We start from the raw sequence: 26,261 nt of genomic DNA on the forward strand, positions 1-26,261 counted from the left end.
CAACTCTAACCAAAAAAAAAAAAAAGAAGAAACTTAAAAAAAAAAAAAAGAAAATCCACAACTTTTTCCAAGTCATTAAATATATTCATATATAATAACCATAATATATTAGTATGCATTGGAAAGAAACACTGACCCAAACAATATGTCATGGTCACAACTAAACATTTACAATTCTGAGTGAACAGAACTCAGAAACGCAGGAGGGAGCTGGGGGGAGAGGGGATGGAAGTGCCTTTGGGAGCAGAGCGAAGAGAAGTCTGATGACACGGGAGAGGGGCTGGCTTGGTTTTGGCCGGGGGCGGGGGGCGAGGCCCCCCCGAATACACATTTGGATACCGCTAGGGTATGGTGTGGCTGTGCCCGTGACCGGCGGCCCACTGACCCCATCCGTGAGTCTACTTCGTCCACTCGCCAGTCTCTCTCGGGGGCGTAGGGGCCTTCCTTCAAGTGTTGAGACCCTGACATTTCTCAGTCTCATTCCAATCTGGGGCCCATCCGAGGGAGTCCGTACCCGTTTCCTGCATGCTACCATGGGGGCAGAGCTCCAGGGGGACGTGAGGGGCCTTGGGGCGGCCCCCAGCCGCCCTAGCTTGCACCACAGGCATCCCTCCCTCCCTCCTTCCCATCTGTGGGCACCTGGGGCTGCCCCTCTCCTTCCCCCTCCCTTCCACCCCCAAAATCTTTAGTGTTACTGGGTGTCAGTCAAGCAGGCACTCTGCTGTCAGGGGCTCCAGACCACCCCGCAGCTAAGAAAAAGGACAGGTGGGCAGTCTGTTTTCGTTTTAAAAACTAATCTCGTATGTTTTTCTTCGAACACCTACATATCACAATTCTGGTTAATACACTCTTCAAAACCAAAAGCTAGCTCCATTTTACATCCGTTCCTAACTGTACAAACCGGACCGCCTCCGTTCCTCCTTCCGTCTCCTCCCAGGGAGGGGGGCGGGCGGGAAGAAGATGCTTTCCCCAGGATGGGCCCTCGCTGCTGAAGTGGGTGGCTGGGATCCGAGGAGCCGAGGGCTGGGTCCTCGAGATGGGCGAGGCAGGCTGGGATGACTGAACTCCCGAACGGGGTCCTCACCCCCACCCCGCTGCTCTGGGGCCCCGGCCACGGTGGGGATGGGGACAGCCTGCGCCCTCGGGGTGCTGAGCCCGGGGTGAGGCTGGAAGCTGGTGGAATTTAAAGCAAGAGGCCTTGTCACTTGTCACTTGTCACTTGGCAGGCCGCTGGCTCCAGAGCTGAGGGGGCCTCGGAGACCACCAGTGCCAGCCCCTCCAGTGGACGCGGGGAGACACTCAGGCCCAGCAGGGCACAGCCCTTCTGGGCAGGGTGAAGAAGCCAGGCCAGTGTGAGCAGAAATGAGACCAGGCCCTTTCAAGGACGGGGCCCAGCAATTAGAGATGCTCATGGCGCTCGCAAACCTCCTGGGGCCTGGAGAAGGGCTGGCCACTTGGAGGGGTCCCTGTGCACCCAGCCTTGGGCCTGGATATTCCTTCCCAAGCAGCGCTGTCTTCTCCCTGCCCCCTTAGGCATCTCTCCCGGTCTGTCCTGGAAGCCCTCCAAACGCTCCCAGGCGGCCGAATGTCCTTCCTACGACGTTTCAGCGTTAGCCAAGGCCTGCCTTCTTGGACCTGTGGCGAGTTGACGCCCTGCCTCACCCACTCTTGCCGCCGCCTCTTAAGATGCTGTGTCCATCCCCCGCTCCACCCGGTCCCCGTCCCCACCCTGACTTCTATCCCCCAGGCTAGAGGCAGTAACCAGGGCCAGTGTCTCAGCGGCGACCCAGCCGCGGGAACCGAGGGGGTGGGCGGGCTGCAGTAGCAGTGAGGGGCAGTGTGGCCAGAAGGCCCGGCTCTGGAGTCTGACCCCGGCTCGGCCTCTTGTTTGCCTGTGACCTTGAGCACATGGGCTTCAGTGTCCTCGCTGGCAGAGGTGGGGTGAGAATCCCTGTCTCAGGGTTGTCATGAGGCTTATGTGAGATCACGTGGGTAAAGTGCCTGGCACAGAGCAGGTGCTCAGTAAAAGGCCGCCGAGCTGCGGGCCGAAGCGGGGGGAGGCGGAGGGAAGCCAGACCGCGAGGGGCCAAGCTTCATACTTGGTATGACCCTAGCTAGCCGCCGAGCTCCGGCAGGGAAAATGAAACCAATTTCCTGACTGAGAGAGGAGCCAGGCCTCTAATTCAGTGTGCCGGGTGTGAGGACGTGGGCCGGAGGCCCCGGGGCAGTGCAGAGAGCTCCGAGGCAGGGCGGCAGGGGGCCCCAGGGCCCCGCGACGGGCCAGCCAAAGGGCCAAAGGTCTGGGGCCGCCTGTTTGGGGACAGTGTCTCCAGAAAGCTTTGGAAAGGGGGCCTGGCCACACCAGGGGGCATGGGAGGCCTCCACAAAGAAGGGGCAGCCGGAAAGGAGCAGGCGAGGTGCTGCCTGGCTGGAGGGGTCAGCCCCAGGGCGGGGGTAGCTGCAGCCAGCATTCTTGGTCCAGCAACCTCTGTCCCTTTCCCGAGGGACCCAGGAGTGAGGGCAGCAACGGGAAGTGGTCATGGCTTCCCTGGCCCACAGGAACCCACTCATCCCTGCCACTGCCTGCCCGAGGCTCGGGCACCCTGGGACCTTGCTGAGCCCGCAAACCCTGGCCTTCCGGGGGCAAGCCCCTTCCCCCAGCCCGGCCCAACTGCCTGTGCAAACCTGCATTCCATGCCCCAGGCCCTTCCCAGGAGCTGACGTCATTACACAAATAGTGTCAGGGCCCCTACCCCCTCCCCTGGAAAATGTCATCAAGGGGCTGGTTCCAAGTTTCCAGAAAGGAAACTCTCTGGGAGGTTTTGCCTTCGCAATGCCTCCTCCAACAGGCAGCTCCAGCGTGAGGCGGTGACCACCCGGCTGGGGCTTCTCAGGGGTGTCCCTGGGCCCACTGCCCTCCGCCTGGGCCAGAAGTCCGGGCCAGCACCCATCGCGCAGCCGGGCGGGGACAGGCGCTGACGCCGGATCGCGCTCCTCTGGCTCCACCGACGGGAACCGCCCCCCTCCCCCCGCCGCTGCCCCAAGACCCGCCCCCCCTCCCAGGACCAACTCAGCAGGTGGCAGCGGAGGCCACGGGCCGCCTGGGGACTGCCGGGGGGGGGGGGGGGGGACAGACCGCTGCGGCCGCCCCCAAGTGCGGACGGGGCCCAAGTTGTCGCGGCCAGGGGTCCCGCGTGGGGATCCCCAGACAAAGGAGGGTTCAGGCCCCCGCCCCGGGTTCACAGTTCTCACGTCCCCCTCTCCAGAACCGGTCGGCGCCGCGGGGGCGGCCCCACCTGCGCCGCTCTGCACCCCACACCCCGGCCCCTCGGCCCCCCCACCCCCGAGTCAGGCCCTCCCCGCCCGGGGAGCGCGCCGCCGCTCTGGAAGGAGCCCGTGAGGTAGCTTAAGTCTCGTCCTCATCTCTCCCGCCCCGGGCGCGCGACAGTGGGGGGCGGGGGGCGGGGCCGCAGCCCGAAGCCCCGCCCCGCGGCCCCGCCCTCTGCCCGTACCATTTCCCTCCCGCCCGCCCGCCCCCCCACCCCACCCCCCCACGACCGCCCGGGAAAGCCCGCTCGGCCCCGCGCCCCGCCCCGCCCGGCGCACCGCTGCCTCCGCGCTAGGCCTTCTTGCACTTGCCCTTCTTCTCGCGCTGCTGGAACTTGCGCAGCCGCCGCGCCCACGTGTCCCGCCACTGGATCACCAGGCTGCTCTTGTCCGCCACGATGCCGCTCTGGTCGGGCGAGTCCTCCGCGTTGCCCAGCAGCAGGTACTTCTTGAGGGGCTTGATTTTGGGACACTTGCAGGCGATGTCCCGCGAGCGGATCCACAGGCTCTGGTCACCGCGGCGGATGCGGCTCGCGCCCTGCTTGTACACAGAGATGATGTTCACCGTGAACTTCCACCAGTCCCCTGCCTTGTCCGCCTTCAGGATGTGGATCTGGACCGCTGCAAGGAAGCACAGGCGGGAGAGTGGGCCCCGGGGCCGAGCAGTGCCTCCTGGGCACCCCCCCAAAACCCCCGGTTCCTGTGGTCAGGTGGCCCCTGCCTGCTCGAGCCCTCTCGGAGCCGAGGACCGGGCAGCCGTTCTGATGGAGAAAGCACAGCTGGGAAGGGACGGCACGGGGTACCCCACTGGGGCACGCGTGGGTGGTGCCTAAGCTGATCCTGGGAACCCCACCTGCCAACGCCTGGACCGGGCCGCTGCTCCAACAGGCCTTACTCATGCCTGGGTTGAAGCTCTGCGTTTGGGGACAAGCCCCCTGTGGGGCCGGCAGGGCCAGAAGCAGCTTACAGGAACTGACCGCCCCGCCTCCCAGCGCTCTGGGCTGAGTCCGCCTGCCCAGGACAGGTGCCCTCTGTGAGAGCAGCAACCATCACTCCCTGCAGGCTGGGTGGGAACCTCCTTAGTGCCCCCCCCCACCTCCCGCCGTGGCATTTCCGAAGTCTCCGAGCACTTAACATCAAGCCTCACGGCACCTCCAGACACACCACCTTGCCCTTGACCCAGTCTCCGAAAACCATGATGGGATCTCAGTGCCAGGTGCAGAGTACCATGAACCTGCCCTTCCAGGTGGCCGTGGCACCCCTTCCAGAGTCCAGGGTCCTGGTACTGCGCCCCCTCCCTCCTGACCCTCTCCAATTACCCAGGCCATTCCCCTGCTAATTCTCCACCGAAACGTCCCCTGGTACAGGGGTTCTCCGCTGGAGCCTGCATCAGAATCCCCCGGAGGGCTTGTCAAGCACACATTGCTGGGCCTCAATCCAGAGTTTCTGATTCAGCGGATCTGGAATGATCCCCCCGAGTCCACCTCTCTCACCAGTTCGCAGGTGCTGGTGCTGCTGTTGTTCCAGGGAACACAGTTTGAGAATCAGTGCCCTAGTGAATGTTAATAAATGTCATTTCTGCAGGATATTAGGAGGTATTTTAAAAGTAGGAGGAAATGCCTTTTAAAGAAAAAGAGGGGGCGCTTTGCTTAGATGGGTTTGTGAAATTCTGGGTTAAAATCAAGAGGTTTCCGTAACTGCAGGACTTTTCAGGGCCTTGCATCTGCGTGTGTATGCATGTGTGTTGGTTTCCCAAAAAACTCTGAGTGCAGGCCTCTTGGGCTAGTGCATCTTGAGTTAGCAGAGCTCCACGGGGCCCAGTTTGGGAACTGCTGGGGGGACACATAATCATTCCAGGGGGTAAAGGGAGAGGTCTCTGCTGCACTGACCGACCAAGGAAAACCTGGTCATCTTCCCCATCCCCACAGTCAGGACAGGGCACGCTGCCCTTGCTGAGCTCGCCGGCCACCCCCCACCCCGCACCCTTCACCCCTGGACCAGGCTGAAGATGGCCCTGGCGGATGAGTGGACTTGAGCCCTCCTGGAAAATGAGCAACAGCTCGTCTCTCCAGATTACACCTGAAGAAACCGAGCTGTGGGCCAGCTCAGCGGCTCCAACAGCCACGAGGACATGTCCCCGGGGCATGCTGAGCGGTCATCACCTGCCCGCTTACGGCCCGGCCTGGCCACCCATGCGGGCCAGCGTCTCTCACGGTCCCTGGGGCCCACCCCGCCACCTTCCCTCCCAGGGCCCTCCCTGCTGCTCCCCTTCTGTCCCCACGCTTGGCCCGTGATGCGGGAAGGTTCGGGAACGGCGGGACCCAGGGGCGCGTCCGCCACCCTCCCGCTCGTCCTTCTGGGGTGAGGGATGCAGCAGATTTTCCCATATTCCATTTCAGCCGTTCCTGGGCATCCTGAACTTTGCACTCCAGTCTGAGGGCTCCAAAGAATGGCTGCCATGGCAACCGTTTCCATGTTTTTGTCACCAAGGGACTCAACACTCAGTGTGAACTCTGAGGTGGGGTGGGGAGCCCTCTCCAGCTCGCAGAAGTAGGCTGGGCCGTGTGTTTGTGCACACGGAGGTCACCGTGGCAACTGAGTGCCCCTCGGCTAAGCGACGGGGGAGCCGGCGTCCCTGAGAACCCCGGTTTCCTCTCCTCAGGACTGAGCTGAATGCAGAATGAGGCTCCGTCAGGACGCCACTGTTTCCCTGGGTGGGATCTCAGACCCCCGGCCCAGCCACGGGGCCCTTCCCCCATCCAGCCGGGGTGGGCAGGGGGTGGCCCCGCAAAGATGCTGCAGAAGGCGCCGGGGAAACGCGGCTGTGACCCCAGGCACTGAGCGTCTCGTGGTGTGACAGGCTGAGCCGTGTCTCCCGGCCCCAGATTTCATAGGATGAGGTGTGAACCCCCCAGGACCTGAGGATGTGCCCATATTCGGAGACAGGGTCATTACGGAGGTCATGGAGTTCAGAGGAAGTGATTAGAGGGAGCCCTGATCCAATATGACTGGTGTCCTCGTGAGAAGAGGCGATCAGGACGGACACACAGACACACAGAGGGAAGACCCCATGAGGACACAGCGAGAAGCGGCCGTCTGCAAACCGAGGAGGGGGGCCTCCGGAGAAGCCACGTGCGGACACCTCGATCTCAGACTCCCGGCCTCCGGAACCGTGAGACAATAAATTTCTGTTGTTTCAGCCCCCAGGCTGTGGTGCTTGGTTCTGGCAGCCCAAGCAAACTTGTACGGTTGGAACTGGGGCCTCAGGCTCTTGGGTGTCAGCCCAGAGCCAGGCGGGAGGGCAGCCCTGGTGAGGTGGGCCAGCCGGAGAGAGTTAGCCGGACCCGGTCAGGCCCTGGGCTGGCCCTTCTTACTCTCTGGGGCTGCAAGAACGTGGCCCCTCACACAGCAGGAGGACTGGAGACCCCTGCCCCACCTTCCCGGGGCTGGAGTTTCCCTCCCCTGAAGGAATGTTCTGGAACACCAGGCAGGGCATCCGAAGCAGCCCCACCCCCACCCCACTTCCCCAGGCCCGGCCAGTACAGGCCTGGAGGGGGGCTGCTCAACACTGAGGATGCAGCGCAAAGGCGTACCCCACCCCTGAACACCTTGCCGTCCCCGAGAATCCAGGGGCCAGAGCAGGGCACACTGGTCCAGTGGGACAAAGCAACAGTCCCTGTCCTCCCTCCACCCCAGCAGCTCCCGGCGGCTCCCGGGCCTTGGAGCCGGACGGCACAGGCGGGCGCAGGGGCAGGGGAGGGTGGTGGTAGAATTCATGTGATTATGCTGGAAAAAATCCGCAGTTCCGCTGCCCTTGGCAACGCCTCCGCACATTACACAGCCCACCAAGTATGAGCCGCACACGCAGTGCACGGGCCAAGTCCCTGCCGTGCACATACAGCTGAAAATATTCAAAATACACACTGAAACAGTGACCTCAGGCAGACCCACTCCGCACGCTTGGGGGCCGCACCCGCCACAGCGTGGCGCGGGAACGGCCGCCACCTCTGCCGGGCCTGTTGGCCGGGAGCCCGGGATGGCTGGGGTCTCCTGGGGGCCCGTGGCAGCGCCCACCAGGCACGCCAAGCACAGGCAGCTCTGCCCATCCGAGCACCACGATCCCTGCGGGCGTGCCCCTTAGACCCACGACGACACTCAACACCAGGCCAATGAGCCTCAGCCACCCCCCACCCCCGTCTGTGCACCGATGTCCTAGCTTGACCCCCAGGAGGGCAGAACAGGGGGGCCCGGTGAGCATCCCCCATCCCGTCTTCAGAAATGAGGAAGATGACCCTGAGAAAGGCAGCCGGAGATAGACCAGGACGGGAAGAGGCATGCGGGGACCAGCCAGAGGTGTCCCTCTCTGACATAGAGACCAGGCAGTGGCCGCGCCGGGGAGCCTGGCCCCCAGGCTGCTGGCGCTTCGGGCCCCTCTCTCAGCGATAAGCGGCTGCATCTCGGGGTCCATACCGTGAACGCCATCCCTTACGCTGAGCCCTTGCTCACCCCCCAAAATGAGGGCTCAGGCTGCAAGAGAGTTGCGCACCCGGGGCCTGGGGTCCTGCTCTCCGCCCGGACAAAAGCAGGCATTGTTGGGGGGCGGCCTGGAGCCCACGAGGCAGGATGGATGAGGTCAGCTTCCCCCCACCCCCCCACCGTGGGCGCCTCTGAGCAAAGCTGCAGAACGGGGCAGATGCCCGTGGAAAGGCAAGGAGAGAGCTCACGGGCTCCGGCGAGCGAGGAGCGGACCTCCGCGGCCCAGGTCCTAGGGGCCAGGCTGCACTCCTGGCCTGGGAGCCCTCACAGGGGCAGTCAGCTGCACTGGTCCGATAACAAGGCGGCAGGCGGGGCGGGGCGGCAGCCACCCCCCCCCCTTAGCAATCCTGGGGTTCACAGGAAGGACTTATCAGCCCCCAGGGCAGGGCTGTGACGACTGACTTCTCTTAATCCCAGCCTGCTGCTGGGCTGGCGGGGGGCACGCACCTCTCCATCCCTTGGCTGCAGGGCTGGCCGTGACTCCGAGCAGGTGAGAAGCCCCCCGAGGGCCAGGCCCACCGAGGCCACAGTCAGCAAGAAGGGCCTGTGTCGGAGGTGGGCGGGGGGCTCGGAGGCAGGCCCAGGGCAGGCGGGGTGCCTTGGCCAGTGCCGGGGGTCCTCTCGGCTGCTGGGTGGGCAAGGCCCCCCTATGGCCTATAGGAGTAGAGCTTCCTTCCAGGAAGCCTCCACCTCTATGGGTCCCAACCCTCGGAGACTCTCAGGCCACCAAAGGCAACCTAAAAAGTCAGAAGCTCCGGGTCCTGTGCTTGTCCGCTCCGTCCGGAGCTCCCGTTCATGCTGAGCCTCCCTCCCCAGCTCCAGCCGTGACCCAAGAGACTCAGAGCCTGTCAGCTCCGGGCCCTCGGAGGACCTAGCACGGCCATCTTCCTGGGACAGTTAGTGACAGGAAGTAGCTCCAAGCCGACTTATGTCCCTGCTGGTAGGTTTTGGGGACCCACTGCTGGCATCAAAGCTCTCGTCCTGGGCCGGGTTCTGGGAAAGCTGTTTGCTCCATGAAAAGTACACAGTTGCTGCTCATTCATCTGCTGGCTCAGCCCGAGACAACCTGCTGGGCCGGGCCCTAGGGGAGGGGCCCTGGCACCGGCCCCCCGGTGGGGAGACGGGCTGCCAACCATCTCCCTCTTCCCACAGGCCTGGAGCCCTGGGACACCTCCACGGGGAGGCTTCCTGCCGCCCGGAGGTCTCCTGGATTTATGGGCTGCTCGGGGCGGGGGGGGGGGGGAGGGGACCCAGGGGCTTCCCAGCAGCTGCCCCTCCCAAGGAGGCTTGGGTGGCCAGCCCCTGGCCTCCCCCACCCCGCCCCGGCCGCCCGCCCAGCCATACCTTCCTGTTGGGCCGGTCCAGCCGGGGAAGGCTTGTCACCCATCTGTCTCGGAGACAGCGGCAGGACGAATGGGGGAGGACACCAACCCCACGGAAACCATGAAAACCATGCAGCCCCATAAATCTCCCAGCATAGCAAGTGTGTCATGAGTTGCAGCCGCTTTCATAAAATGCAGCCCTGACCACATGTTTCCCAGTCCCCCGTGAAGGTAAGAAAGGCCGGAGCCAGGCCAAGTCTTGTTCTCGGAGATGCTGACCTGCCAGGGGGGACGGAGCGAGCGTGCGGGCCGGGGGTGCGGGGCGGCGAGGCGGGACCCGCGCGCCCACGACAAAGTGTCGCGGCCGTCTGCATGAAACGAGGTGGCGAGCTGGAGGCTCACTGTGGCCAGACCAGGCCACGGGCCACAGCCCCCCACGGGAGTCCCCGGGAATCCCTGGGCTGCCACCCCGGAAAAGTCCCACCTCAGACCTCAAAGAAGGCGGGGACGCCCACCTCAGGGCCGGCTAAGGGTCCCTCCTTTTTACTTCTCAGCAAAGAAGTCCTGGTTTGCCTCTCTCTCTCTCAGAACCAAGAGCAATGTGAAGGCTGCCTCAGTTTCCCGGCCAGGCCCCGGTGCTTAGCCTCCATTCTTGGGAGGGGAGAGGGGTGAGGTGCCTGGGACCATCTCCTTGCACAGGGGTCTGCAGAGGAGGGGATGCCGGGGGATCTGGAAATCGGACGGCCAAACCCTGGGGAAGACAGGAGCCCCGTTCCCTGGACAACGGGCCTGGCCACCTGCACCCCCCTCCACAAGTGAGAAGGGTTTGGGGCGCTGGCCACCCCGCTTGGCCAGAGGCTCACATAGGAGAGTGGACCTGAGCCCTGCCTCCCAGCCCCCACTGGAAGGCCCAGCGAGGCGCGCTGCCCCAGGCCGGTGCACCAGTGGGGTCCTGGCCTCTGAAGGAGGGGAAAGCAAGAGGGTCGACCTCCCCGAATATGGCCTCAGTCCAGGCCCCTCATCCCCCCGCCCCCCAGGTCCCTCCCGGATGCGTGGCCTCCGGGGCTCACAGAAAGCTCGGTGCAGAGGGGGACTTCTGGCTGCAAATTGATACGCCCTCCACAGTGGGGGTGTGGCCCATCTGAGGTCCCCAAACACAGCCCACAGCCCAGTCCTCATTTAGGCCACCACCTCCAGGCAGCCGTTTTGCAGGAGCTCAGAGGGCGGCCCGGCCTCCCCAGCTGGAGCCCTGGAGTGGGGGCGTCCAGCAGCTACGAGTCTTCTCATGCACCCTCTCATGCACCCTACTCGGCTGCTTCTCCAAGGAGCCCCAAAGAAAGGGCCTCTGGCCCGGAAACAGAAGCCAAGCGGGATCCAGACCACAGCACCAGAGTCCTTGGCCAGCCACGTCCCCCTGGGGTCATCAAGCAAGTGCCTGCAAGCACTTGGAAGGGTGTCCCTGGTCCCCTGCCATGCACGCAGCCTGCTCCACAGGGTGCCCTCGGGTCTGGGGGCGGGGGCCTGGCCCTATTTCCCAGCCGGGCCAAGCTGCACGCGGCAAGCGTGCAAACACTGGGGGCAGGCCTGGGGCAGGAAGCCCCCGGCACAGTGAACGGGGTGCTGGGTACTGCTCCCAGCACGGGGCAGCGTCAGGACCCACCAGACCCCTGCCACGGGGCGGCCCTGCGTCGCTGAGAGATGCTCTGTGACCCTGGAGACAGGCCCCCAGTGAGCAGAGGGGACAAGTGCTGCACGTCACAGGTGTGGGACACAGCCAGCGTCCCCAGCCCCAGGGGCCCAGCTCTCCAGGCACCTTGGACAGATCCCCGCCCCCGCCGGCTCCAAGCCTCCGCGTCCCCATCTGTGAAATGGGAGGAGACACCTCTCATTAGCCAGGCTCCCTGGCCCCTTAGAGCCTCCCCTCCCGCCCTGCCTCCCTAAGAAAGGATGCTCAGAGGAGAGGGAACAGTGTGGGAGAGAAGAGGGGAGGAAGCTCCAGCGAGGGGGACAGACACAGCCGGGAGCTGCCCGCCCGGCCGCCCGCAGGCCCCTCTGGAGCTCAGCACCCTGCAGCCGGCTGGGAGGGGCAGAGGTGGGAGGCGCAGGCTCCGGGCTCCCCTGTCTGCAGGGACAGGGAGTCACTGTGCTGGGGAGGGTGGCGGGGGGCCCGGTCAGCGCAGCACCCTGCGGGATCAGGGGCCTTTCTGTCAAGCGGTCACGGGGGCCCTTGGGCCCTCCCTGCCCAACCTGGTGGTCACCCACATTCCTCGACCTCGGCCGGACTCACGCGGACCCAGCTCCACATCTGGCCTCCAGATGGGGCTGGCCCTCTGGGGCTGGGGACGAGGGAAGGTCACATCTGGCTGGGGAAATCGGAGGATCCCCAGGGGGGCCAGTGACCCCCAGGGAAGGGTCAGCGAGCCTCTGAAACACCACGCCACGTGCTGCCGGCTGGTCTGTGTCCCGCTCCCTGGGGCTGGCGGGGGGGGGGGGGATGCTCTGGGGGTGGAGGCGGGCATGGCGTCTCCCAGGAACGGCCCCCAGGGACGGGGAAACATCTGCACCCACACCCGAGCCCCGAGATCGCAGCCTGCTGTAGACGCAGGCGCGTCGCCCCCGGCACGGGGTGGAGAACCGTCCAGTTCTCCGCACTTAACGGGATTGATCCTGATCAGGAATAGCCCTTGAACTCAAGGTCAAGAAACGGACGGGCTAAGAGGGGAGATCCTTTGCTGCCCCCCCCGCCCCCCGCGTCCCTGAGGCTGGTGAGACAAAAAGAGGCCTGAGTCAGGAGCCTCCCCCGACCCCATCTGATCTCCAGCCTGAGTAGCTGGACGAGAGCCAGGCAAGGGCCAGGCCCCGTCCCGCCGTCCCCAACCAGCTCCACCGTAATCCGCGGGCACTCCCACCGCCGGCGGCGGCACCCACCCCCCATCAGGGATCGGCCCGCGACCTCCCTCCCCCACACGGCCATGCCCTTCGCCAGCCCCCTCCCAGGCCCGGTCACAACGTCTGCCACGTTGGCTCCATCATCTCTAAACGTCACCCCAATACCACGGGGACCACACCTGCCGGTTTCCCAAGGACGATGTGTCTGGCTTACCAGGAACGGGGAGTCAAGGGTCCCGTGGGGGGAGACGCGTTCTTGAGCCTTCTAAGGGACAGCTGTGCCCCCCCCATGTGGCCAGAGGCTCTGGGCCCTGGCCCGGGGGAGGAGAAACCTCTCAAGCACTGGAGTCCCCGGTCTGGAGCACGTTACTGGATCTCGGTGAGTCTCAGCATATCGCGGGCAGGTGTTCGTGTGGGTTCAGCAAGGACGGGAAGGAAGGCAGTGAGGTGCCCCATCCCGGGCCTGGCGAGACCGCAGGAGGTCCCGGGGCGCACGGGGGGATGTCGGTGTGAATGACAGCTCCGCTTAGGTCCCAGCCCACTTCTGCCACGGGGCCCCCGAGAAAGCAGGAGTGCGCGCGCGCACACGCTTGCAAAGCCTGGCGAGCCCCGTCTCTCCCCACAGATGCCAACAGAGTCTCCCCTTTGAGCTGTACCCCAGAAATAATCCTTGTGGGACCTCAGGAGGCCTTCTTGACACAAATCATCTTGTGAAAAGCATTTTGATTTTTCCATCTGGCGGTGCCAAAATGTCTTTCAACAAAAGGGGTGACTAATAAACATTTCTGGGAACGAATAATTTTTCCAAGAACTGGCAAAAGTGAGATGATCTCACCTTTCAGAATGTGAGCTGTCTGTCTGCCCCCCACTTTCGAATCCCAGGGAGAAGGAAGAGGCAGGAGGCAGCTCTCAGTGGGCCCAGGGTGGTTTGTGCACGTGGCCGTGGCTGTGGCTGCTGAGGCCCAGATGGGCCTCTCCCCAGCCTCCCAGGCCCCCACACCCCCGAACCCAGCACCCGCTTCCCCAGCCTGTTTCCACTTCTGTGCCCGAGGCCTTCCTCCCTCTGCCTGGGAGCCTTGCTTTGCCCCGTGAGCAGTGGCTACTGGGGGCCCCCTCCTCCAGGAAGCCCTCCCTCCACACCCTCTCTGGAGAACCAGTCTCTGGACCTCAGGCTGGTCCACCTTCCCTGCTCTCGTCTGTGTGTCCTCCCCTCCTAGACTGTAAGGGCCTTGAGGGCTAAGCCGGCATCTCCTTCTTATCCATAAGCTCAGCACTCAAGTCAGGATAGGGCACACGGCAGGTGCTCCATGAGTGTGCAAAGACGGATCACACTCGGCCACACACGCACACTCTCACGCGCGCCCGTGCACATAGTCACACACGCGTGCACACTCACGAGCACACCCACACCTGCGGTCACACACATACGGGCACGTGTGCACACTCACACACTGACACACACGTGTGCACACACGCGCGCGCACCCACATGTGCATACCACCATGCTCACACGCTTGCACACACGCCCGCCCACACAAGCCCACTCGCACACCCACACTCACACTCACGCACCTGCTCGCACAATCACACCTCCACGTGCACACCCTTACGTGCACACTCATGCACGCCGTCACACGAGCACCCACCGGGGCATTCACACCAAGGCAGGGCCCCTCCCAGGCGAGGGGTCCCCCAGGAGCTGGTCGGCATCACTAAGACACTGGGCAATAATGCAAACAACTGTCCTTCATGGGCAGCTCGCTGGCGGCGTCCCCTCAAGGGCAACAGAGGGCCGGGTGGCCGCAGACCACAGCCTCACCCTGCACCCTTGCCCCAAGCAGATCAGGTCTCACCCAGAAGGACGTCGTGTCCCCTGGCTGACACCTCCATGTGACAGGAAACCGAGGCCCAGGCCGGTGAGGCTCCTGCCCAAAGTCCCGCAGCACGTTAGGGGTCTGTGCCTCCAGGTTGTGGGGCCCCTTCCCTGCAGACGGGAATACAATGAGCCACCCGTCCCTGCCTGGGGCGCTTTCGGGATGTGAGAAGCGTGGCGGGGCTTGGCCCTGAGGCCCCCCCCCCCCCGACCCCAGTCCTCCTTGCCCTGCTTGGTGCCCACCCCAGCCCTACCCGCGCCGGGCCCCTCGTCGGGAACGCACCAGAGCGAACACAGGACGGGACTCACCCGCACACCCCTGCCGCCCGCTGCTCAGGTCAGCGGACACCCAGCTCCACGTCCCCAGCAGGAAGAAGGGGGCCTGGGGCCTGCTCGTCACCTGGCAGGGGCAGTAAACCCGGTGCTCATTAGCAGCTTCTGGAACACCCAGGGCACTGCTTACGTCTTCTAATTGGCTGCCGGCCGGGTGTCAGTCAGAGCAGAGATGATGCAGCCCCTCAGAAGCCCGGCCCCCAGCCTCCTTGGCCTGGCCCGCTCTGCCCGCCTCACCTCCCTGCAGACCCCCACGCCAGCTCCCTCCTTGTCCTGTGCCTGCTCATCAGGAGGGGAGGGACGCCTGCCCGGGCAGGGGAGGGACGCCCCCCACTCGCATGCTATCCGGGGGTCAGTGGTCCCAACGGAATGCAGGGACGATTCTCTACAAAGTCCTGCGAACCCGATCATGACACCTCACCCCCCAGCCCCAGAGCAAGGCCTCCGGCCGCACCGGTGGGCCCCTGCCCGGCCCTGGGGGGCCGCCCCCTCCTTCCTGAACAAGCCTGTGGGCCCCCTCTGAGTTCATCAAAAACAGGGTGTCCGGCCCCCTTCGGCAAAAAGAGGGTGTTCAGCCTGCCTGCTGGTATGGGAGGAGGTACCCGCTGAGGAGGACAAGGGACCCCCGGAACACTGGGGGTCAGGGAAGCCGAATTCAACGGAGGAAAAGAAGAGAAGAGAACAAAATGAAGCCAAGTCGGATAGAACCAGGTGGAACGCAGGAGCTATTCTGGTAACTTTTAAAAAGCCTGATTTCTCCTTTCTTCACTTTTAGAACAGAACAGGGGCTGCAGGCCAAGCCCTCCCAGAAGGACTGCTTGGCCCTCCCTCTCCAGCCCCTCTCAGGCGTCCACCAAAGGATGCTTCCAGACAAAACTCGAAGCAATCCTTCCCCAAGGACACCCACCATTCCGTCCCCCTGCCCCCCGTTCTGGGCAGGGTTCTTCTCTACGACCCCGGGCTTTCCAGGCCTGCACAGACAGCCTGCGCTTGAACCCCAGGCCCCACGCCCGGGAACGGGACAGAACCCTTGGCCTTCTTGCCCGAGCCCTCAACCCTCTCTTGTGCATGTCCCCGGGGCTCAGAGAGAGCACCCCCTTTATCCTTAAACTGTCTCAAAGCTTGTTCTTTTTCCAGCGGGAGTCAGACGTTTCTGCACTGTCCCGGGTGCAAACACTTGAAGGGGGCTTTGGGGAATTTGCTGCGGGCCCCATGGGGGTCTGGACAGGGCCGACCACAGACGCACCCCCATCACGGGGCAGGCCAGGCGGCCTGGGGGTGGGGGGCGCTCTGGGCTCCGGTGTGGGGTGTTTAATGTTGCGTGTGTGCATCCATCCGTGTACTTACACACACTCGCATGGGGTACAATGATTACGTTTTGTAAGTTCCCAAAATTCCTCTGGGTTCCCTCATGCCTTTCATTACGCTAAACGGGCCTGACGCTTGTCCTTATTAAAGAAAAACCCCTTCGGTCTGGTTGCCATGGCCGGCCCCGGGAAGACAGCAGGCCGGGCTGCTGGGCGCCCCTGGGTCCCTGAGGGACAGAGGGACCAGACGCCACAAAGCCGGCTCCTTACCTGCCCCGGGGCAGCCTGGCACGAGGTGACTCCCAGCAAGTGCATACAGAAGGCGGGCACGGTCGCCCAACGGAGAGGGGGCACAGGGGGGCTGGTGTGTAGTGAGCGAGGGGCTGGGTCACCCCAGGCCTGACGGCTCAAGGGACAGGGCTGTCAGCCCCACAGCTCCTGGCTGCAAAGCACCCTCAGGGACAAGCCCCCCCCCCACCGCCAGCCACAAGGTGCATTCAAACTTCAGCGAACCATTTAAAATGCAGATTCCCCAGCTCACCTCAGCCTTTACAGAGTCAATCAACCTCCAGAAGGAGGAGAAGGCTTTTAAACCCATGGAGCCCCCGCCCCCTTTCCTGTTGCCTGGAGGACGCCACCCCACGTTGAGCCACGGAGGGAGACTCAGGTTGAAAGCCCATCATACGGAGGAAGGCACCGAAAACCAGAGAGGTGAAGCGACTGGCCTGAGGCCACACAGCCCCCCGCCCAGGGCAGAGTGAAGGCCAGAGGCCAGGCTGGGAATCCCAGCCACAGGGGAGGCCCTGCCAGGGGGAGAGAGCCCAGCCCTCGTGCCCCCTTGCAGCCCCTCGTGCCCGTCGCCTCCGAGGGCCTTGGAGGAAGAGCTAGCAAGTTCCCTGGGCGTGGGATCCCGCGAGCCTGGCTCCTGGCTGGTCACGTGGCCCCCGCGGGCCCCGCCAGACAAGGGGACTGGCACTCACCATAGTCCTTCCTGCAGTACTTTTTCATGTTAATCTTCAGCTTCCCTTTGGAGGCCTTGCAGTAGGAATCGCAGTCTGCAGGGGAGGGGGAACACAGACAAAAAAACCTAATGAGGCTGGCGATGAATAGGCTGGGGGCCGAGGGGGAGGCCGCCTCCCCAGATACCCAGGGGCCTGTGATACCCGTGGGCCAGGCCGGGCGGGCGGCCATTCAGGGCAGGCCCGGCCTTCTGAAGAGGCGCTTGGGACAAAGGGCCCCCCCCCCCCGCCCACCCCCACCCCCACCCCCCGCCCCATGGCCCGACCAACCCTTCAGCCGCTGCCTGGAGCCCCCTTGGCCTCCATGAGGGATGCTGGGGGCTCTGGTATTGTGCCACCCAGGGCTTTCTGAGCGCCACACAAATCCCCCCACCCCGTTCTTAAGACCCAACTGGAGCCTGATTAAAGCTGATAGAGGTCTCATTGTCACCCCGCGCCCTGGGTCTGTGTCAGGCGCTGGCTTTCATGGCGCAGAGCCTCTGGCTGGGGTCAGACCCCAACAAAAGAGGTCACGGAGGAAATTAGCAGCCCATGAAGCATTAGAAAACCCCTTTGGTGTCCACTCTACTGGAGTGTGCAAATAGAATGCCCTGCGAAGAGTTGTTCAGTTCTAATGGGCCCTACTGCTGAGAGGCAGGGCTGCCGGGCCTGCGACCGCCAGGGAGCCCATCGGGGGCTTCTCGAAGCTGGAGCGCGAGCCTGGCGGAAAGCACAGGCCCCCCCCCCCCCCCCCCGCCCCAGGGCCTGCCAGCCACCAGGCCTGCTTCTCCTGGGGGTGGCCTGTGTCCACCCACCGGAGGAAGCCTCCCACCTCGGCCCAGCCTGGCCCTCTCCCTGCCAGTGTTCCCCGCTCTTCTGACAAGGTGTTGGGACCGGCTGGATCCGCGGGGGACCGACACCCTTAGCACAATGGCCAGCCCGGCAGCGAGGCCCAAGAAATCACCCCAGCCTGCCCCACACCACTGCCCGACGTGCCAGGCCTCACTCAATTCTCACCACCGTTCCTGGATGTCGGGGTGGTAGTCCCGTTCTGCAGATCAGAACACAGAGACCCCCTGCCCAAGGCATCCCTGACAGCTGGTGCCCAGGCTGGGCTTTGAACTCGGACGTGGGATGCCTGATTACTGGGCTCTTGGTTATGCCATGCTGTGTCTCAGCAAACACTGGTGGATCCCCTCAAATGTGAGCAGGGCACGAAGCTCAGAGCGGGGCAATGAAGAGTACCCCGTGTTCCAGCAATTCCCCACCCCCCCAGAGTCAGCCTATGGCCCCGTGGGAGGTGGCTGCCTCCTACCAGGTCCCGGAATTCAATGACTGGTGCCTCAGTTAGAGTCGAAACAGCTCCATCCCACTGCCCTGGGGGCCACGGGCCTGGCAGCCCCCTGCTTCTCCTGAGCCAGCTTCCGGGGCCAGGAGGGGGCAGGGGGAGGGGTACCCAGTTGGGAACCAGTCTCAGGAAATGGGGGAAAAAGCAGCTCCCCTTCCTGCTCCCCTGTGGTCTGAGCCCTGGGACCCCCCCGCCCCCCACCAGGACACCCTGCCAAGGGCACCGGGAGGCTACCGCGCTAGAGACTTCTGCCAGGTGGCTGGCTGGCTGGCTGGCGACTGGGGGAGGGGGACCTCTCGGGAGGCAGGGCCGGGGCCATCCAGAGACCGCGGCCCTAATTCTAGGGCGGCCAAAGTCAAGGCGAGGTGACGGCGGCCCAAACGCACAGACCAGCGGTACCCGCACCAGGGCCACCGCACCCCGCCTCCCGCTGGGGAGAAGCTGCTCTGGGCCATGTGTCAACCAGCTCAGGGACAGATGACGCGCACAGCAAAGCCACCACCGCGGCCGAATCCAGGTTGTGTGTTAAGTCCCGCCGTCCAGAGCGAGCTGGCTGGGATCCCTCCCTGCTCTCGCCACTTAGGGAAGCTAATTGGAATGCGAGTGGCGCTGGGTGACGTGATTCCTGGGACAGCCTTGAACCCGCTCGCTCCTCGCCTTCTTGTTATTTTTTTACCCAAGTCAGAAGCCCTTGGCCCACGGGCTGCATTCTGGTCGGCAGGAAATCACCTACGCCCTGCCTCCTCCTGAGGCACACAGCCTGGGGGTGGGGGTGGGGACAGCACCTTGTAGCCCTGGGCTCTGCAACCCTGCGAGGGAGGCCCTGCTGGTCCCGCCTGAAAGCCAGGAAGCCAGGGCTCAGGAAGGTTCTAGAACACCTGCTGCACATAAGCCACACGCTGTGGGGCCAAAGGCACGGTGGCAGAGCCCAGTGACAACCTCCTCCCAGGGCACCTCGAGCCCTCACTTCTTGCCTTCCCTCCTGGTGACATCTACAGCAGTTCTTTCCAGAACTAAGTATCCACCTGGGACAGAAATCATCCTAGAATGTGTGGCATCCATTCCCTGCCCAATGAAAACATATTAGTATTAGCCCTGCTTCTCAGCCTGGGCCATACAGCGGAATTAGCTGGAAGCCTTAAAAAACACCAATGCCTGGGTCCCATCCCCAAGACCTGATTTCCCTGGTTTAGGGGGCAGGCTGCATGTCCTGATTCTTGACATTTCCCAGGGGAGCCTGATGTGCAGCCAGCCAGGGTCCTGGGAGCCACTGTCCGAAGCACCTGGAGCTATGGGAGGTGGGGACAGGGTGCACGGAGCATGCGGACTGGCAGAGGAGAGGCTCAGAGAAGGTGGCTGTGGACTCACACTGGAGGGTGCTCACACAGAGAACCCTAAGCTGCCTGCTCTTGGGGGAAACGGCACTAGCCTCTGAGCATTTATAGTTGTATGCAGGGGGTTGGGGGGGGCGTCCTGTGTCTTTCCTTTCTGTCCATCAGAAATACTTCTGTTTTAAAAAAGATTTTTTTTTATTTATTTATTTGAGATAGAGAGTGAGAGAGAGAGACCATGAATGGGGGGGGCAGAGGGAGAGGGAGAAGCAGACTCCCCGCTGAGCAGGGGACCCGACATGGGACTCCATCCCAGGACTCCGGGATGGTGACCTGAGCTGCACGGCTCAACCGACTGAGCCACCCAGGCGCCCCAGAAATACTTCTTAGGTCAGTGTGCTCATTGTAAAATGTCCCCTACTCCCTTCAGATTTGCCGATTCCAGTTTGGTTGTGGAGCTAGGGAAACAAAGACTGAGATTGTTAGAACTGTACATAAAACATGGGTAAATCGGCTTGCAATGAGGGAGATGGAAATGCTCCCCTTTGGGTAATGTGAATAGCGTCCAGAACATGGACACTGTGGCAGCTATCTGGCGGCTTGCGGACTCTTTGTTTTGGGTGTATTCCAGAGAACTGAGGTCATTGGACAAGTGGTCCCTGGATAGGGAAAATGTTCCTGCCTTTTCTTCTTTTATCAAATACACACACAGCCACAGAAACTGCCTCAAGATGGACAAACCACAATTTTTACATGCAGTTCTGACTCCTTCAAAATGGCATATCTACTTGGCAGCCACCCATGGAGCCTCTCCTTGTTTGGTTCCAAAATAGCTGTAAAGACAATGAGAAAAATGAAAATTCACACTCACGCCAAAAACCAAACTGATAGATGACCCGATGTTGGAATCTGGGAGCAATCTCTATTAATTAAAGGCAGATGGTGCTGGAATGAGCAAAACCTGTCCGAGGTTTTACCTCAAGACACAACCTTTTGTCCGATGCACGGGAAGATCTTAGAAAAAGAGACGGCACAGGGACAAGAACCAGAAAACAAATGGGCAGGAAATAGGCAGGGGCACTGGGGGTGGTGCCCTCCTCTAGGGAGGGGCTAGCTTAAGGGAGGGTAGGGCCCGGAAGGACAGACAGCATATTTGAACTTGCATTTTTATCAAAATTACTGGTGCAGAGAATGAGGAAATCAGGGGGTGCAGATAGAAGGATACTATCTCCATGGAGCAAAAGTGAATCAAGGGGAAACACCGGTAGGAGCCAGGGAGTAGGGCCAGAGCTGCGTCTCTTCCTCTGCCATCCAGCTTTCAGCTGAGATGGGTATCCAGCTGTTGTGCTAGTAAAGGGATCTGCAATTTTTATTTTTTATTTTTTTGCAAAATGCCAAACAGTAAATATTTTAGGCATTGCAGGCCATACGGTCTGTATCACAAGTATTCAAAGTCCGTTGCTGGGATTTGACACCAGCCACGGACGTGTAACCGAATGCGGCATGGCAGACTAAAAAAGATCTAAAACGACACGGTCTCTGTGAAATTGGAGAAGAAAGCCGGAAGGGAAGACGAGCCTGAGCTGAAGAGGCCATATGACGATACAAAGAACGTGACACAGGAAAGAAAGAAGAGCTGGAAAAACCAAAACCTAAAAACTCAGTAGCACAGTTAAAACCTACTCTGGAAGCAGCAAAGAGAAACGATCCTGGAGACACCTGATTCGGACACACAGAGAATAAAAACTGGGGAAACTCTCGCAAATTCTAGAAGAAAAGGATAAAGACATGGAAACCATGAAAGAGAGAATGGTAAGGATATAAGAGAGAATGTGGAGGCTGACATACGATGGGGAGCGAAGGCAGAGTGGGATAGAAACAAGGATCGAAGATCGGACTCCTGAGCTAAAGGCAGACCAACAGGCAGAAGGAGAAGGCTCACTGACTTTATGGAAAAACATCAAGGAAGAGAGACCAACACCCAGACACATCTTTGCACAACATATGAAATACCAGGATGAGGGAAAATTACAGATGGATTAGAAATCAACAAAAAGAAGCCAGCCCATAGGTCTTGAGGAGGGAAAAGTCTGTGATCGAGGAATTTTATACCCAGCTAGACTGTCTCATATGTGTGCAGGCCACAAGGAGCAGAAGGCATTCTCCAGCGTGCAAGGCTACAGACAATATTCTCATCATGCATTCCTTTTGAGAGAGGTACTTGAGAATGTTTTCCAACCAACCATGACATGAATCAAAAGTAAGAGTTCAAGAGGGGGCCAGTCTTGGTGAGATCATACACTACGAATGCATTGGTCATGGGCTCGGAAACCCGTGAACATGGAGATTTCATATTTGGTTCTAAAACTGAAGGCAAATGTCAAAATAATTTTTAAATGTTTGAAAGAAAACGTCTGTGTATATCTAAGTATAAATACATATAAGTATAAATAACTATAAAATGTAGTCTGAAACCTAGATCATATTAACAAAAACTAAGCAGTGGAATGAGTCTTAAGTAGGTAGAATGTAAGAGATGCTCCTTCCTGCTTGGCTCGGGCAAATAAGAGCCATTAGATCAAATAGTGCTTTCGAAAAGTCCAAAGGCAACCACAAAACACTAGAGAAAATGGGAAATAAATTATAGGTAATATGGGGGTGCCTGGCTGGTGCAGTGGGTAGAGCAGAGACTCTTGATCTCAGGGTTGTGAGTTTAAGCCCCAAGTTGGGTGTAGAGATTACTTTAAAAAAAATTTTTTTAATTATAGGAAATATGTTAAAAAAAAGAAAAATAGAAAAAGTGGAATATATAAAAAGCAACTGAGATCAATCAAGATTACAGAAGAGCAACTATCTAAAAACAAAACAATGCCTCTTAACGGATTCAACCCCTCTACTGAAGAATGGATTTAAAAAATATTAAAATAAACCATTTCAGAGGGACATCACCAAATGAAGCAATTTGTTTTTAAAGCTTACAACTTTGAAAGAAGATGCTGTAAGCTTCTTTAAAGAAGTTCTAAGTTCGTCACCTGCTAACTAAGAAGTTTGCCTCATAATAAAAAAAGAGAGAATGTTTTGTGTGGAATAACATCTTATTGAAATATATTAAGAACAAAAGTGTTAGGAACGCAAAAAGGAACAGACAGTAACCTGAGCAGTAAAACGATGCTAAATTAATTCCAAAGGAGCTGGAAGCAGACAGGCCACATTTCCTGACGACAATGTAACACATAGGATTTACTGTTAAACAGAAAAGAATGAAAAATATATGTACTCAACTCTAGAAGTTAGAAAGAAAGCCGGAGAGAGACTGGCAGCAGAAGTAGAAAGTAACAGCATGGAACACCAGAAAAAACTCACACGTTGTAAATACCCCCAAAAACGGATTCTCAGGAAAGTCCCCAAACCAATAAACTTAAACACACACACACACACACACACACACCAAAAACAACCAAACAACAACAAAAAACAGACAAAACACTGTCATGCCTAATTATGAATACGAGAGAGAAATCAGACCCGCGTTAGGAAGTAATGAGGAAGGGACTATTGTCAGAGTCGAAATTATAATTATAAATTATAAGGCTGCTACGGTATTCAGCTTTAGGCCGAAATCTTGGACACGGAATGAACTGCATGACTTTTTAGGAAAACGTAAATGACCAAGTCAAACTAAAGAAGAGACAAAGAATCTTCAGCAATCTCTGGATCCAGTGCTACTTGATCTGGGCAGAAACAGGAAAAGGTGGAAATTGGACCACGTGCAGATACCTAAAATCGATCGTTTTGCAACTTAAAAAAAGGGGGGGGGCAGCATCCTATGATTCAACCCTGATATAAAAGCCAGCATGAGCTTATCCACACACAGACCCTGCAGACCAGCCGACTGATCTCATTCACCAGTTGGGCCTGATGTTTTCTGCCCGGCGGGGTCCCAGCCTCCCTGGACCAGTGGCCGGGCCCCGGCGCCTCAGTCTGCCCCCGCACAGGAGTAGCGAGTGAGGGGTGAGCAGGATGCTCGGTGGCCCCCACTCTCTCAGGGGACCCTCGGGGGCTCGAACTGATGGTACAGGTAAATACAGTGAAATCTGCAGGGGCCTCTGCATCCGGGTCCCCCGCCGCTCCCATCCTCCTCCCCCAAAAAGACGGGGAGCTGCCAGGGAGGGACACGGGGACCCGGGAGAGCCACGGAGACCCGGAGGCTGCCATCTGCGACTCACAGCAGGCCCATCCTGGCTGGCTGGCATCCTGGCTCCTCCTGGGAGCAGCCGACCTCCCTTTTATTCCCCCCACCTGCTCCCCTGACCAAGCCACAGCCAAGAGCCAAGAGGGGGCCCTACAGGCCCAATCCCAGCGGCCGAGCCGCCTCCTCCTCTGCCACCACCTTGGGTAGCTCATCCCTCTGGTCTGCCTCCTGTGTCCCAGGTGCCAAAAATCCTGCTGGGCAGGCCTGCTCGCCGGATCGAAGCTCATCTCGGAACATATGGCAGGCGGGGCCCAGCGTCCCCTGGTCGGAGCCAAGGGCGCTGCATCTGGTGCCTCCCTCGGAGCAGGGCGGGGAGCTGGCCAAGGTCTCGCTCTGAGCAGCACCCCTACCTCCCTGCTTTTGGGCTGTCAGGCTCGGGAAGGTGGGGCCGTGGGGGGGATGAGCAAGGGACACCAGCCCCCAAGGTCCATCCCAAGGCTGAGGCCTGAAGGGTGGGTGAGTTGGCAGATTCCACCAGCTGGGCACAGGGGAGGGAGGGGCTCCTGGCCGCCCCCTGGCCAGGGTGGAAGAGCTCAGGGGGCTAGGAGGGACCCCTCGCTGGCTCTACCCATTTCAACTGGGCCACTCTGCCCACCAGCAGGTGACAAAAGGCAGGTGAGGCCAGTCTGCCCAGAGGAAGTGTGTTTTGGCTTCATCTGACCCGGAGCCATGGAGCCGCCTGGAACCCCTCAGGCCAGAGTCCCATTTGTACACGGTAGGTGGCCATGGGTTTCCTAAACTAGGCCATCGTAGGGAAGGCGCAGTGAGGATGGAGGAGGCACTCCTCATGAAGCCAACTCTCGCCTCTCTGTCCGAGGCTGCAGGTGACAACGCTCTTCCCCCAGTAAGACCACATTTTTAGAATCTGCACCCACAAGCACTGTACCCAGGGTTCAGCCACCTCTCCGGGAGAGCCGGGCTCACAGGCAGTTCTTGAGCACCCAGACATCTCTCTAAGCCCATGCTGGTCTTGCCCATCCACTCCAACACCTCTAAGCCTTACTTGCCTCCTACAACATAATGTCCTTCTGACTTGCGGCTCTGGGGCGGAAAAGCCAAGGACCCCCCCCCACCCCGCAAATGAGGCAGCCCCCAGCAATGGACAGCCAGTGGAACCAGGCATGCAACCTTGTGAGCAAATGACTAGAAGAAAGCCAAAAGCATTTGCAACACAGATAGTAAAGGATTGGGGTCTTTCATATATAAAGAACTCTTCCGAACCAATAAGACAAGCAACTTAAAATTCAAAGGAGAAGAACAGGCAATTCACAGGAGGAGGTAAAGGGGGGACAAGGAGATGTAAAATGGCCAATCTCAAGTAATCAAGGAAATGCAGCTTAAATCAATGGGAATACAGGACTTGTGGCTCGCAAACAGGGAAAGGCAAACACATGCACACACAATGAGGTAGGGGTGCAAATTCCTCTTCTCTGAATGCAACTGGTATCGAAATGTCAAAACCACGGGAAGATGCACACCCTTTGGTGCAGCACCCCCACGTCTATGAAGTTATCATCCATTCACCCCCTTACAAAGTTGGCTAAACGAGTTCCGCATGGCCAGGGCTGAGAGATGCTGGGTGTACAGTGAGGCTCAGGAACAGTCATGGGGGCTTTTCAGCAGGAAGAGACAGGTCAATAACATGGGTGTGATCACTCTCACCCAAGAGTGACACTCATAAAGGGGAGACGATGAGCAGAGTGAGCTGGTGGAGAACAGGCGTGGGGATGGATTTATGAAGGCCAGTCTGAGGGAGGTGACATCAAGGATGACAAGGACTTCGCTCCGTGAAGCACACAGAGCAGCAAAGGGCCAGGCTGGGGGGAGGAAGCGAATGAAGGGGGTGGCAGCCAGAGATCAGGGGGTCCCCGGGAGCTGGTCAACCTTGGCAGGGGTTTGGATTTTATTCTAGAAGAGTATGTTATGCACCGAAATGTGGGTTGGTGGGACCATGGTTGGTTTTTATGCTCTTGCTTTGGCTTCTCTATATTTTTCATTTTACTATAACAAGTATATAATTCTTGTATTCAAAAGGAAAAAAAAAACCCTAAAACTATTCTGAAGCCGGTCTCTCCTCAGTGAGGATGGGGAGCCACTTCTTTATGGGGGATCCTATAAAAAGCTGATATCTGTCGTCAACAAGGTGACACTTGTATTTGTAATCCATGGGCCCCCTGCCACTGGGAAGTGCTCTATCCCCCCAAGAGATGGTGACTCTGTGTGTGTGTGTGTGTGTGTGTGTGTGTGTGTGTGCGCGCGCGCGCAAACTTCCATTCTCTTGCAATTCCACACACATTAGTATCAAGGGACAAACCAAAAGTGAGTTGTCGGCCAAGTGTGCGTATGGTGGTTGGGAGTGAGGGTGCTTCTCTAGCTAGAGTGGCCAAGGATCTTCCCTGAGCAGGTAACACAACACGGAGACCTACACAGTGCGAAAGGGGTGGGGCAAAAAGATCTGAAGGAAGAGGGTTCCAAGCAGGGAGGACAGCCTGTGCAAAGGCCCTGAGGCAGGATCATGCCCAGCACCTCCCAGCAACTGAATGAAGGCTGGGGTGCCTTGCACAGAGTGAATGAAGAGAGGGGGCAGAGAGGTGACTCACATAGTCTGATGGGCTGTGTGGGGCCAGGTATGGTTTGGATTCTATTTTAAATGGAATGCAAAGCCACGAGAAGGTTCTAGCCCAGCCTCAGTTGCTCGGCGCTGCAGGGTGCAGGGTCTCTGGTTGTGCGGGAGGAGGGAGGCGT

General features: G+C 59.9%; 1 protein-coding gene across 1 annotated transcript in view; it reads right to left on the reverse strand.

The window, feature by feature from the left end:
• Positions 1-3,619: 3,619 nt before the first annotated feature.
• The window catches only part of NTN1 (netrin 1), a 155,997-nt gene continuing 133,355 nt past the window's right edge, over positions 3,620-26,261 (reverse strand). The window contains exons 5-6 of the mRNA XM_028125143.2: positions 16,568-16,642; positions 3,620-3,948 (exon numbers count right to left, since the gene is read on the reverse strand). Coding sequence (XP_027980944.1) covers positions 3,620-3,948; positions 16,568-16,642 — 404 coding nt within the window. The remainder of the gene's footprint in view (positions 3,949-16,567; positions 16,643-26,261) is intronic.

The sequence above is a fragment of the Eumetopias jubatus genome, unplaced genomic scaffold, assembly GCF_037043125.1.
Source record: "Eumetopias jubatus isolate StellerSeaLion01/CBP00866 unplaced genomic scaffold, mEumJub1_p1.0 scaffold_10, whole genome shotgun sequence".
In the NCBI taxonomy this organism is placed as follows: Eukaryota; Metazoa; Chordata; class Mammalia; order Carnivora; family Otariidae; genus Eumetopias; species Eumetopias jubatus.